Source organism: Lonchura striata, chromosome 2, assembly GCF_050655825.1.
Source record: "Lonchura striata isolate lonStrDom1 chromosome 2, ASM5065582v1, whole genome shotgun sequence".
NCBI classification, from domain to species: Eukaryota; Metazoa; Chordata; class Aves; order Passeriformes; family Estrildidae; genus Lonchura; species Lonchura striata.
Genome location: NC_140704.1, coordinates 15,168,503 through 15,180,436, shown reverse-complemented (window position 1 = coordinate 15,180,436; position 11,934 = coordinate 15,168,503). Strand labels below are relative to the sequence as shown.

Here is an 11,934-nt window from a genome sequence, read left to right as displayed (position 1 = left end):
TTCAGCATAAAACCCCCAAAGAAACAGCCACAAATCTGAATTTATAGCAACAGATAGGAGGAAGAAAGTTTTGAAAATCCACGGGAAAATACAGTTCTGTGGGCATTTTCTTTTTGTCTTTTGTTAGTCTTGATTCCTACCTTACAGTTCCACTTCAGGGCAAAGCTTCATACAACAAGAAACTGCATTCAAAACTACTAGGTCATCAAAATTGCCTTTACTGTTTAAAAACAAAACACGTACACAAAATATTGCAACAGCTTGTGAAAAACCACTTAGAAAGATCAACACTTTTAGACTTCTGTTCATGTTTCCATTACCATAATTTTTGCAAAACAGTGAGAGGCAACCCAGGCCATTTTAGGAATGACTCTTTTATCACTGCAATCCCTCAATTGCAGCTGACCACAAGAAGGAATGAATAGAGTAGTACTGTAGGGACAGTACTGGTGTATTTTTCAGCTTGCCCTCTGGCATGCTCTGACTTCTGTTGGAAAGTGATGTGGTGATTTCTTAGACTTGCCTCCATTATTGCTCCCAAAATAATTCAGATGAACACAAGGCTTTAAGCAGTTTAAACATCAATTTCAAATTGGATTCAATGGTTTCAATGACCTTTTCATCAAAACCAACCTCCAGAACTCCACCCTCTTACAGCCTGCCAGGACCTGCCCCCTTGGAGATGTGCTGGGCTCCATCTTAATGGGTAGCAACTCGTCTTTAACCCAAAAAGCTACAGGCATATAAATATATGTGAAGTTTTGACTTCTAAAATACAAATATCTTTGCTGTTACCAGGACAGAACTGAACACCAAAAATACCTGCAAGCAATGAGCATGTTTGAAGACACTGAAATCAGGAAAACAAGAATTAGAAGTTCTTAAATTATAGACTACAAAGCTCCTGAGTGCTGGCTGCATGTCTGCACATTTACATGATCCAGAGAACTGCATGGAAATATGCATTTACCACAAAATCTGGGAGCATAGTCAGACCTGACTTCCAGTCAGGTCTGTAATTTCATTTAAGACTGATATTACTTCATATAAATTTATTTATTTCTGTGTGTACAATATAATTTAACTCACAAACATATTTCACTGAGGTTAATCATTAGTATTGAGTATTTGCTGTTATAAAGTTCCTTAAGCATGAATTTTAAGTACAAGGACTCATAATCAGCTTCCATGCACCCATCTGGAATGATACAGAATAAACAGATTTTCTAGTCACCAAAGTAAAGGTTAATATGGCTTTAAAATAATCCCCAACAAGCCCAACTAATAAACCTTTTAAGTGATACATCTGTTGAGTTAGTTTAGCAAGACACTGAAAGAACAATTTGGTAAGGTAGTTAAGGTTTTTCATAGCATTGTAGAGTTAAGCTTCAATATTCACCATTATCAGAAAGTTCAGTAATTCCTTGTTTTGATACCAAAGTAAAAATTGTCCATAAAGTGGAAGGGTCTTCACAATTATGATGACTCTGCCAATGATTACAAAGATCCTCTTTTCTTCCAAATAACTGTTTGCATAAAATGCAGTTATAGCCTGCCTTAGACCAAAATTCTACTTTTTTCCTTGGTGTGCTAAACCCCACATTTTGCATCTCCTTAGAGGCTTCACTACTTCCTGTCTGGGTTGGTTCACTTTTAGGTACAATATTGACATTATTTTGATGGTGGAAGTACATCTGTCTCTTTGGTTTTGGAACATTATACAGCTCCTCCTGATGGGCACTGCACTTTGCTAAATGTCTTCTCTCATTGTGCTGTTTCCACATGTGGGTTGAATGCTCGACCAGCTTCCCCTTTGTTCCTCTGCTTCCTTGCAAAACCCCTTCCTTCACTCTTCCCTGAATCTCTTCTCCATGACAGCACAGTAAGTGAAACTTCATTTCACCAAAAGACTCTGCAATAAACTGGCACCGACCACATTTGACCTGTAATTTCACTCCTCCTGGGTTATGGAACAGGTCCTCAAAACTGCACTTATTTCCCCTGTTAAAAAAAGAAGATACAAACTATTTAAGTATTAGCCAGGCAGTGAAGAGGGATGGCAGTTTCTGTTCTTACAAGTTCCAAGAAGAGATGACAGTCATGAAACACATTTAATTTAAAACAGGCATTGTTTCTACATTGTTTTCTAATTCATTTGGAAGAGAAAAAAAAAAAAAAGAAACAAAATAAATAATAGTAAGGCTGATTAAGGAAAAAACTGAAACCAAATGACACTTCTGAGTTTAAGAATTGCCTCCAAAATTAGCTTTGGTAGAAATAACCTTTTAACAACACCAGTCATTAATAAAAGGCTGATAACTTTTGTTCCTGATTCAGGGAGGTCAATCCAAACACTTCTAGTGCTGTGCTAGAAAAGTGAAAATAACCTGTAATGTACAAGTAAGAGAAACCCACTTGTTTACAGTGAGTAATCTAAGTCAACCTAAGACAAAACCACCTCCCTTTCCAAGATGGAAACAATGATATTTCACAGTTTCTTGCCTTTTTTTTCTGCAAGTTGGTAACATGGTTTAGAAAAGTTTAAAAACCTAATTGGCAATTGGATTAAATACCTAATTGGCAATCTCCCTGACTTAGGACAGCTCTGTAGTATAAAGGATACACAGGCTGGTTAACACAATCAAAACGACATCTCAGACATCTTCTCATAATATGTACAAGAAGGACATCATAACACTATGTATTTATACATATTAGACAGATTACCCAATAAAACAGATAAACTGAATGATTCACTGTATGACAGCTATTAAAAGTAGTGGTAAAAGTTTCTGACTGATGCTCCAGAGAGTGGAACTAGGAAAAGTAAAACAAGGTGAATGGAACTGCAGCGAGGAGCTACACTGAAGCCCGAGTGTTCTTCAGTGAAAACAAATGCACTAGAACAAACAAAAAAGGCAACATTTATACTGTATCAAGAGATTTCACCTCAAAATCACAATACAGAGGTGAAAGTATGTTCTATCCATCTTAATACAGAGCATGTTAACTTTTCTACTTGGCTGAGCGATTGCAAAAGCAGCAGTAAACTCAAGACAGATTAGCTCCCAGCACTCCCTAAAAGGAAGTGGGATAATGATATTTAACAAGGAAAACAAATGACAAGCTAATACTGAAATATGCATTGTTTTTTGCTTACTGCAATTGGTTCCCTTATCTTCTAGGGAAAACTCCCTAGAGAAAAATGTGGGTGGGACAGAAGAAAGAGTACTAGCTACCAGAAACCAACTGACTCAAATATGGCAGTATATTGGGTGTTACTAGAATATATGCAAAATTATTTTGGATATTCAAGTGTCAATAATGATTTATAGTCAATAAATCAGCTAAAATATACTGGTTCGTCTAACGGATTGACTAGATTCAAATGGAATATCTAAACTATTAGGAATCCCACTAGATGAAAAAACACAACAATTTTCATAGTGGTAACGTTTATTAATTTCCACTGACAACTTGAAATCCAGTTTTCATAAGCATTTAATTAGTGAAAACTCTCACCTCTCTGTAGCTTCTTCTGCCTCTTTTATATTCCTGTCTCTTTTCTTTAAAGTATCTTGGACTTGTTGCTCACTAGTGTAGGGCTCTGTGCTGATTACAACCCTGTGGACTTCTCTGAGGTGGCCAAAGTACACTTTTGCATGGCCAAAAACTTTAGCACAGAATTCACAGCACACCAGCTTTTTGGATTTGCCTTCATTGTGATGAAGCTTCATATGGGTGCTCAGGCTCCCAGAATGGATATATGCCTTCCTGCAGATCCTGCAGCTGTAGGGCCGCCTGCTCGTGTGCGTGTTCATGTGGTCCTGGAGATGGTGCTTGAACTGGAACGCGTGGTTACAAACATGACATCTGTGCAGCGGCTTAGGGGCGGCTGAACACGTATTTCTGCTTAGATCACTTGACTCAGCTGATGTAGCATCACTGTGCTTGGAACCTACACATTTATTGGTGAGTGAACCATTTAAAAATAAGTCTTGCTCACGAGACGGCGTCTCTACAATTGCTGCAGGAGTCAGCGGTGCAAACGCCTGCACAACTACCACTGGCTTTGGTCTGATACTGCGGTATTTTTTTACTGCTTCTGCTTTATTGTCTTCAGGTGTCTCAATATCAGCCTTTGCCCTCTCTCTTCCTTCTCTAAACTTATTAATGATGCATCTCCTTCTCTTGGCCTGAAAAGCCAATAAATCTTCCGGGGCTCTTTTTTTCCTGCCTCTTCTTTTAGAGGTTGTGCTGCTCAATTTTTTAAGACTGTCTACATCATCCACTTTGCTGGATGGAGAGAAGGTATTTTCTTGAATGGTTTGTCTGGGGACTTGTGTAAATGATACACCAAATTGCTTATCAAAGGCTTTGGGTTTCATCAAAGATGGTATCTTTTCACATTCAGATTTTAGTGAATGACCAGGTATGTCCATAACATTAATATTCTGCTTAGATTTACAGAACACTGCATTTTTTGTTCTGGAGTAAGGCAAAATAGGGAGTTTTCCTTTTGGTGCTGATGGAGTCATCTGAACTGTACTGCCAAAAACAGTTGGTGACAAGACAGCAACAGGATTTGCAGAATTTGTGGGTTTTTCCTTTACTTTCTCAGATGTCAGGAGTAACTCTCTTGTAGTTTCTGATGCTGTCTTCACAGAGTGTAGACTTAGTTTCATGGGATTAGTTGTACTTGCTGGCTTGGATAGAGAGTCTTCAACTACAGATGGTCCAGAAATATTATTGCTAGCAATTTCAGTTTTCTTCATTAAAAGAGATCTAGATTCCACACAATTGCTTTTATTTACTAATGGGGCAACCCCAATTTCAGCTGATTCACAGTCTGCTATCATCCCTTGCCCAGCTGAATCTGAACTAGAATGAGCTTCAGGACAGTCTTCAGATAGAGTAGTCATGGGGGAAGTCTGTGATGAGATCAGTGCTTTGGTAGGAATCGTCTCACGTGCACTCAAACCAGAGATTTGTGCTGGTTTTTTGTCACTCAGCAACTTATTTCTTACAGATTGGTACCTGGGGATGGGCAGCTTTAGGTTTTCAGAGGGAGCCACAGTTGACTGCTGAACTTGCTGTGTTAGGGCAGGCGCAACACAAGGTACAGCCAACAGGGAAAACGTGCCCTTGTGAGCAGCCACCTGCATGACAGCATAGTTCTGAGCTGGCACCACCAGGGGCTTAGAACCTGAAGCTGAAATTGGTGCCATTGGCTCAGGCAAAGATGACTGAAGGCAAGAAACCACTCCAGATGTTAAAAATTTTGGTACCATTTTTGGAGCAATGGTCCTAAACTGACTTTTCTTCTGAAAACTCTGTATTATATCCGAAGGGGATTTCTGTTTATCTGTAAGAATAACATAACACAGATGTAATATGACACATAGTATTTTTTAAATTACTTTCTCAAAAATAAAACTGCTTAAAAAGGATACTATTACACACAAGTTTATTAAAAATATTTATGCATTTAAATGACCACCAAATTAAATCTAGAATTGCAGAAGTTTCATAGCTAAAAGCATTGTCTGAAGCAACATGCCTGAAACCAGATTTGCAAAAAAAACTTCTCTTAATCAAATCTTAATTGGATGTTTCATTCTAGATTAGAAACTACATGACATTTCAGAACAAATACACCCATAAGCCTCTTCAGCTCTGGAAAAGCTGCGAGAGCATGCTGGCAATATTCTGCTGGAAAAACAGGGACAGGATTTAAGCTCCACGACACAGAACTTTTCTGAGCACCAGCTCTGATCATATATCTCAAACAGAATGATGCAGAATATCTTTTAGACATTCTCTACTATTTAGAATTTGTGGGTTTTATTAGATACAGACCAAAGTTTGCCTGATGAAGTCTTAGAAAAATTACTGCTACAAAACATGGAAATAATGTATAATAAAATCATAGAGGAGTTGAAAAAATTTGTGAAATATTAACTACTGTTAAATACCCAATCAAAAAAATTTCTCAGGTGCCACTAATGCACAACAGAACTGCTGCAGTAAATTAAAAACTTTCTTGAAAGATGCAATTTATCAAGGTTATATAACAATGTCTTCCTGTTTCTATTGGTGTTCATAAAAGTTAAAACTGTTTTTAGTAAAGAATGTGAGGATAATTCACACAAACAAAAGGAAAATTATGAAATTAATATGATATAATATGCATTAGGCAGCAAAGACATCTGCTGATCTTTCAGACTCTACAGAAAATGAGCAATTGTACCACTACCATTTCATCTATCAGTCTCATTACCCACTCTCAAATTCAATTATTGATGCTTCCAGTTCTCAAAATCTGGGAATAGGTTTCCTGGAAAAATGGAATTGCAACCACTGAAAATTAAGCTACAAAAATTCCAGGCAGAAAGGCAATTTGGACATAAGCAAAAATCATTTCAGAGTGGAATCACATTTAAATTGAATATGTGAAAATAAATGCTGCAACCTTGAAATATTGTAGTACGAGAATTCCATAGGGAAGTTTCCATTCCTTGCCATTTTAAAGACTTGTATTACAAATGCATTTATAGGCAATTCTGGACTTAAAAAGGTACCTGTGAATTAATACCAATACTGGAAACTCCAGTAAATTTATCTTAATCCTGGTTGTTCTTCTCAGATATCACACACTTTGCAACAAGCACTGCAAGCTACAGACCCATCATGTTTCATGACCAAAGCTCCTGGACTGATACATATGCATATTCATGGTGTGCACATGTGCAGTAAAGCCACTGCCTTCAGGACATGCTGGATTCACTGAGCAATCACATATAAACCATGCAGTCCATATTTCCTAGATCTGATGCTTTTCAAAACTCTTTGATCAGCAGATTCATAGAGCAATAACTATGCAGGGCATAAGCCTTTGATCCTTTTATTGCTATCTATTGCATCAAACCCCAAGTCCATTATGCACTTTCTTTATATTCCAGTTAAGTAAAACTACTGGGCACCACCATAACTTTCTTTCTGCTCAATGTCCGTAGAGATGTTCTGAATTTCTTGACATTCTGTGCAGACTGGGGGTACTGTACACCTGGAAGTCCTTCATAAATAGAGATCCCTGCACATAGGGATAAACCCAGGCTTATACAACCTGGAAAAAGCAGAAACATGATATGTATAAAACTGTTTCCCTACAGCACTTTTAATTCTCAATTATTATTTTTTTAATCTAGTCACTAAATAGATAGAAATCTTTATATTTTCAGCTACTAAGATTTCTGTTAGGTGATGATTTGTTTCCCACAAGGTATATTCCTGTTGTTTTTGAGTAAACAATTAAAGTACTTCTGAGAAGAAGAATAAAATTATGTAAATTTCATTCACTGATTTGCATAAAACTTTTAGGAATGCCAACATTTAAGCAGACTACTACTCCTGATATTTCAAGTTACAAGGCATCCACTCTTCAACCAGTCGTAACAGGAAAAAGTGGAAATTTGCTTCAACTTAGCGTGGTGGCCATGTCACCTCTACAAATGGCAGCCATAAAAACAAGGTTAACTTGAAGTTAGGAGGAAATATTTGTAGAAATAATGTATGTCCTTAGCTTTATAAAGAACCATATGTTTCTCAAATGCACTGACTTGCCTAATGCAAAATTAAGCAGTAAAATCACTTTTCTATAAAGAATCACCACATATTTTCTCAGCATTCCACAGGAGAGTGTTGCTCTAAAAGCCAAGAGCTTCATCAATATCAAACACAAGATGCACTTTGAAACAGGGTCTGTTTAGATCAATACCCTTCTTAAACAGGTAACACAATACTAAGAATTGATATAACTGTTTGAGAAGGGATTTTTATACAAACACTTTTTCCAACTAGTGTAATTTTATCCTGAATTTTCCATACAAGCTATGTTTGATGCCAACCTTCAGTACCAATTTTTTTTGTCCCCCTCCTTTTTCACAAGTTTACATTAGACATTTCAGTGCACAAATATTCATTGCAGAGCTTCTGGTAAGCAAAGGAATACTCGTCTCTGCATTTCCCTCCAACACAGCTACTATAGTTAAGCTGCTTAGCCAGTGCCTAAATATAGAGAAGGGCTAGATGCAGACCAGCTGCCTGATGATGCTCCAGGTTCTGTTAACATATTGCCTGCAGACTGGGAAAGCTAATTGGAAGAACGGGTGGAAGACTACTTATCATCTTGGTTCAGGAGAAAGCAGCCAGTCAATTCACAGGCTGGAGGTTTTACTGACCCCACCCAGAGCATGCAAGTATCATCAGTGACCAAAATTCTGTTTTCCATTTACAGTTGGTGAAAAGTTTCCACAACTTCCTTTGCATACAGCCAAGAGCTATAGTAATTCATGTCTTCACCACACTGAAGGACATATACTCTGGCTGGCTAGTTTGTGCAAAAGCAGCTTGGAAACCCCATATGCATCTCTCAGGAGCATTCCACTTCTTCCAAATTATTTCTGTCTCTGATTCAAAGGACTCATTTTGACTTGTCATCTCTGACCTCAGAAAAAGCCTTTGTGCCTATGTGATGCCATGAAGTCTCTCACCTAAGACAGGGAAGTTTCAATTAAGGGAGGCTCTGCAATGGCACTTATAAGGATGGCCCTTCGTTTTAGACAACGTTTGTTCTACAAGTAAATCTACAAATCCTTCACTGGAAGGCAACAATTTTTATAGTTTCTTTAGAATTTTCATTAATAACAAAGGAAATAAATGAAAACATTAGATTTAATATCTGAAGGATGTAAAGTTCATTTTTAACTGCTGTGTCCTCAGTCTTTCAGATAAGTGTGGATTTGGGGCAACAGGTAGACACTTTAAAATAATTACACAAAAGGCTAAACCAAATGCAATTCAACCTACTTACTTTAACAGTCTCTGTTAAAGATAAATGGTTACCATCCTAGGACCTGCAAGTATCAAATCCCTCAGATACTTGCAGGATGTTATAAGCTTTCATCCCTTCTAAGTAACCTTAAAATTGTGTAGAAGTGGACAGTGACACACCAACACGAAAATGAATTAATGCATTAAATTAAACTAAATTAAATAGATCCTTGCTGGGAAGAGTCCTCTGGAAGAAATGGAGTTTCCGTGGGTTACTGTTTTTTCATGGCTCCCCTGCCTTCCCAAGTCATCCAAATCTGATCTACCTCAGCCTAGTCTTCCTTATTTTTGTACTTCCTTTAGTCTGTTCCATATGTAAAGCACATAACATTTCTGAATTCAGATGCCACAGAAAGTATCAGAAGAAATTTAGTTTTCAGTACTATCTTGTCTATTTTGAAAACAACCACCAAATAGCCACCACAGAAACCACTGAGTAATAGTGTTCATTTTAAAAATAATCCTCGTAGGTCCACCTCAGTAGTGCAAGTATGTATTTCATATGTATTTCATCTGAAATGACACATGAGAGAAAATAACACCAAAAAAGAATAATCTTGTTTTGAAGAAAAAGATAGAATAGAGATGAAGATTAATGAGTATTCAATGAATATTAATACTGTTGAGTCTTTTGCTGACTTTAAAAGGAAGAGTATCTTTTCTGTGGGAAAGAGAAAAAAATGCACAACGGTCTAACACAACATTATATCTTTTTCTGCCAATGATAATTAATCATTCATTTTGCCAAATCTCCATACACACTAAATACCTGTGGATACTGTCTTTCCAGCACAAGTTTCTTGCTTTTGCTGACCCAGCATACTTTGTTGGACACAATGTTTCTCTGCAGGATTAGCATGCAAAAAAACACCACCTGCAAAAGTGCTTCAGTTATAAATAGATCTCAGAACAAAAAAAATAAAAAAAAAAAACAGAACAACCAAACTCCCAAAACCAACAAAACCCAGAAAAAGAAAATATAAAATGGCAAATAAAACATGAACTTCCAGCTAATGCATTAAGAAAATTATGGCTTTTTGCTCCTTGCCATTTTTCTCTCCTCAAAATACACTTTAAAATCTAATACATTCCATGCCAAATGCAAGGTGATAGCTTAATAATTGAGTAAAGCTGGTTAATGTGGCAAACAGATGGGATGATTTAGCTTCAGTGTCATGGCAGACACTCAACAGCAGCAAAACAAAATGCTTCAAAAAAATGAAGAGTCAGTATCATTATTGAGGAGTTTTAACACAGGGGCTACATTCTAGACTCATTTACACTTTCCATAATTCCATGTAAATAAACTGCAGATATTATAGAAAATGGAATTTGGACTTCTTTATTCAAAACCAGTTTTGCCACACACCTGTACAAAGTAAGATTAGTAATAAAGCCTACAAAGCATGAGTTTCCAGCTCTGTACAGCAATTAATTTGCAGTTGTTTCTACCTTCGCTAATAATAGCTACCTAGGTGGAATGTTCTGTTCTGGGTATTTGCATCAGAAAATCTTCTAAAATTAATTTCAACAGAAAATACCAGCCATTCTCAGTATGTCTGCATAAAAAAAATTATAAATAAATAAATATATCTAGCAACAGCTGTGCATCAGGGGAAGACCTTCATACATGGCACAGCAATGTCTCTTTGATCTGTGAAAAGCTACCCAAATTAGGCAAAGCTGTAGACTCTGAGCATGTGCTCAGTAGATACCTCAAGCAGCTAACTTTTCCAATGATTACATTCTATTGAATGTGCTCCTGCTTCAGGCTGGGCCGGATTTTCCCTGAACTATGGCTTTAGGTCCAAGCACCCAAACTGGAAAAAGGAAATGGCCTCTCCTTATCTCTGAACTGCAGAGCTGACAGTGTGGAAGAGAAACTGGAGAATATACAGGGGAAGCAGAAAAAGGACAAGATTAGAAATGAGACTTGAAAACTGTCCAGGCCAAAGAGTCAGGGTGGGATATGGGAATTAAATGCAGGCTTCAAACAGGTAACCAACACAACACATAAGGTAGAAAGGAGAAGCTTTTAAGCCAAAAGAGGAATCTCACATTTCTTACCTTTTAAGTACTTGATTTTTTAAAGAGTATTATAACTATGTTTACGTAGGAGTGCTTTTGTGCAATTTAAATTGGCTTAGAAAAATAAACAATATAACGTAACGAAGTATTTTAATGCAAGATGGGAAAATCTCCGTGGACCATTCACACAAACACTAAGATAGAGAATGTGCAAATACATTTAGAAAACTTATTCCACACAAAGAACAAAGTAATTTAAAACTCTAGAAGCTTTAAGCTGTATCTTTAAAACTATGTATAATTAAGTCTGAGTTGAGCATAAATGTGATTTGCTAGTTGTGCAATAAGCATTTTATAATTTAGAAAGGTCCTCTTTACAGACTGTGCAAATTTATTATTTTAAGGGATTAGGATTATAGGGCATTTCAAGAAATTCTGTGAGCAGTGGGGTGCCTTCTGGATTCCTTACATGGTCTCCAAAAGACTCTTCTTAGCAGAAGAGCACACTGAAATAACAAAGGTACACTTTTTTTTACATTAATTGGACTCCATTAAAGAGGATGTTCAACATTACAATTTCTAGTGGCGTTTTTCAGCGTGGGAATAAGCTAAAACTACTTTTAGTATGAATTGTCACCTTGCAGAGGTAAGTCATACAGTAATCCAAGATCATGGCAATATAGTTTGCATTTAAGAAGTCCTCCAGTTTCCTCTCTAATTCAGTCTTTTGTTTTAGCCTGAAACATCCTTTCTACATTATTAACCATATACTGATATATGCCAAAGTTTATACAGATCTAACATAACTTAAGAAAAAAAATTAGATTACACCACTTTCTCAACTTCCAGAATTGCTTTCCTCTGTTGTTTGAAAGTGTACATAGGAGAGGCCTTTCGCACGGTCCTCATCAACACCTTTTTCTCTAAACTGGAGAGGTATAGACTCTGTTGATAGATAAGGATATTGGATGGATAAGGAACTGGCTGGATGCTCATGGTGAATAGCTCAATGCC

General features: G+C 36.9%; 1 protein-coding gene across 8 annotated transcripts in view; it reads right to left on the bottom strand.

Moving 5' to 3' along the window:
- Positions 1-202: 202 nt before the first annotated feature.
- The window catches only part of ZNF438 (zinc finger protein 438), a 52,156-nt gene continuing 40,424 nt past the window's right edge, over positions 203-11,934 (bottom strand). For 5 of the 8 annotated variants that reach the window (XM_085564215.1, XM_021542987.3, XM_021542989.3 and 2 more), the window contains 3 exons: positions 9,662-9,766; positions 3,523-5,365; positions 203-2,001 (listed from right to left, as the gene is read on the bottom strand). In XM_085564215.1, the coding sequence (XP_085420341.1) occupies positions 1,389-2,001; positions 3,523-5,365; positions 9,662-9,766 (2,561 nt within the window). In that variant the 3' untranslated portion in view covers positions 203-1,388. The remainder of the gene's footprint in view (positions 2,002-3,522; positions 5,366-9,661; positions 9,767-11,934) is intronic. The other 3 variants (XM_085564248.1, XM_021542991.3, XM_021542992.3) reach the window with 1 other exon arrangement.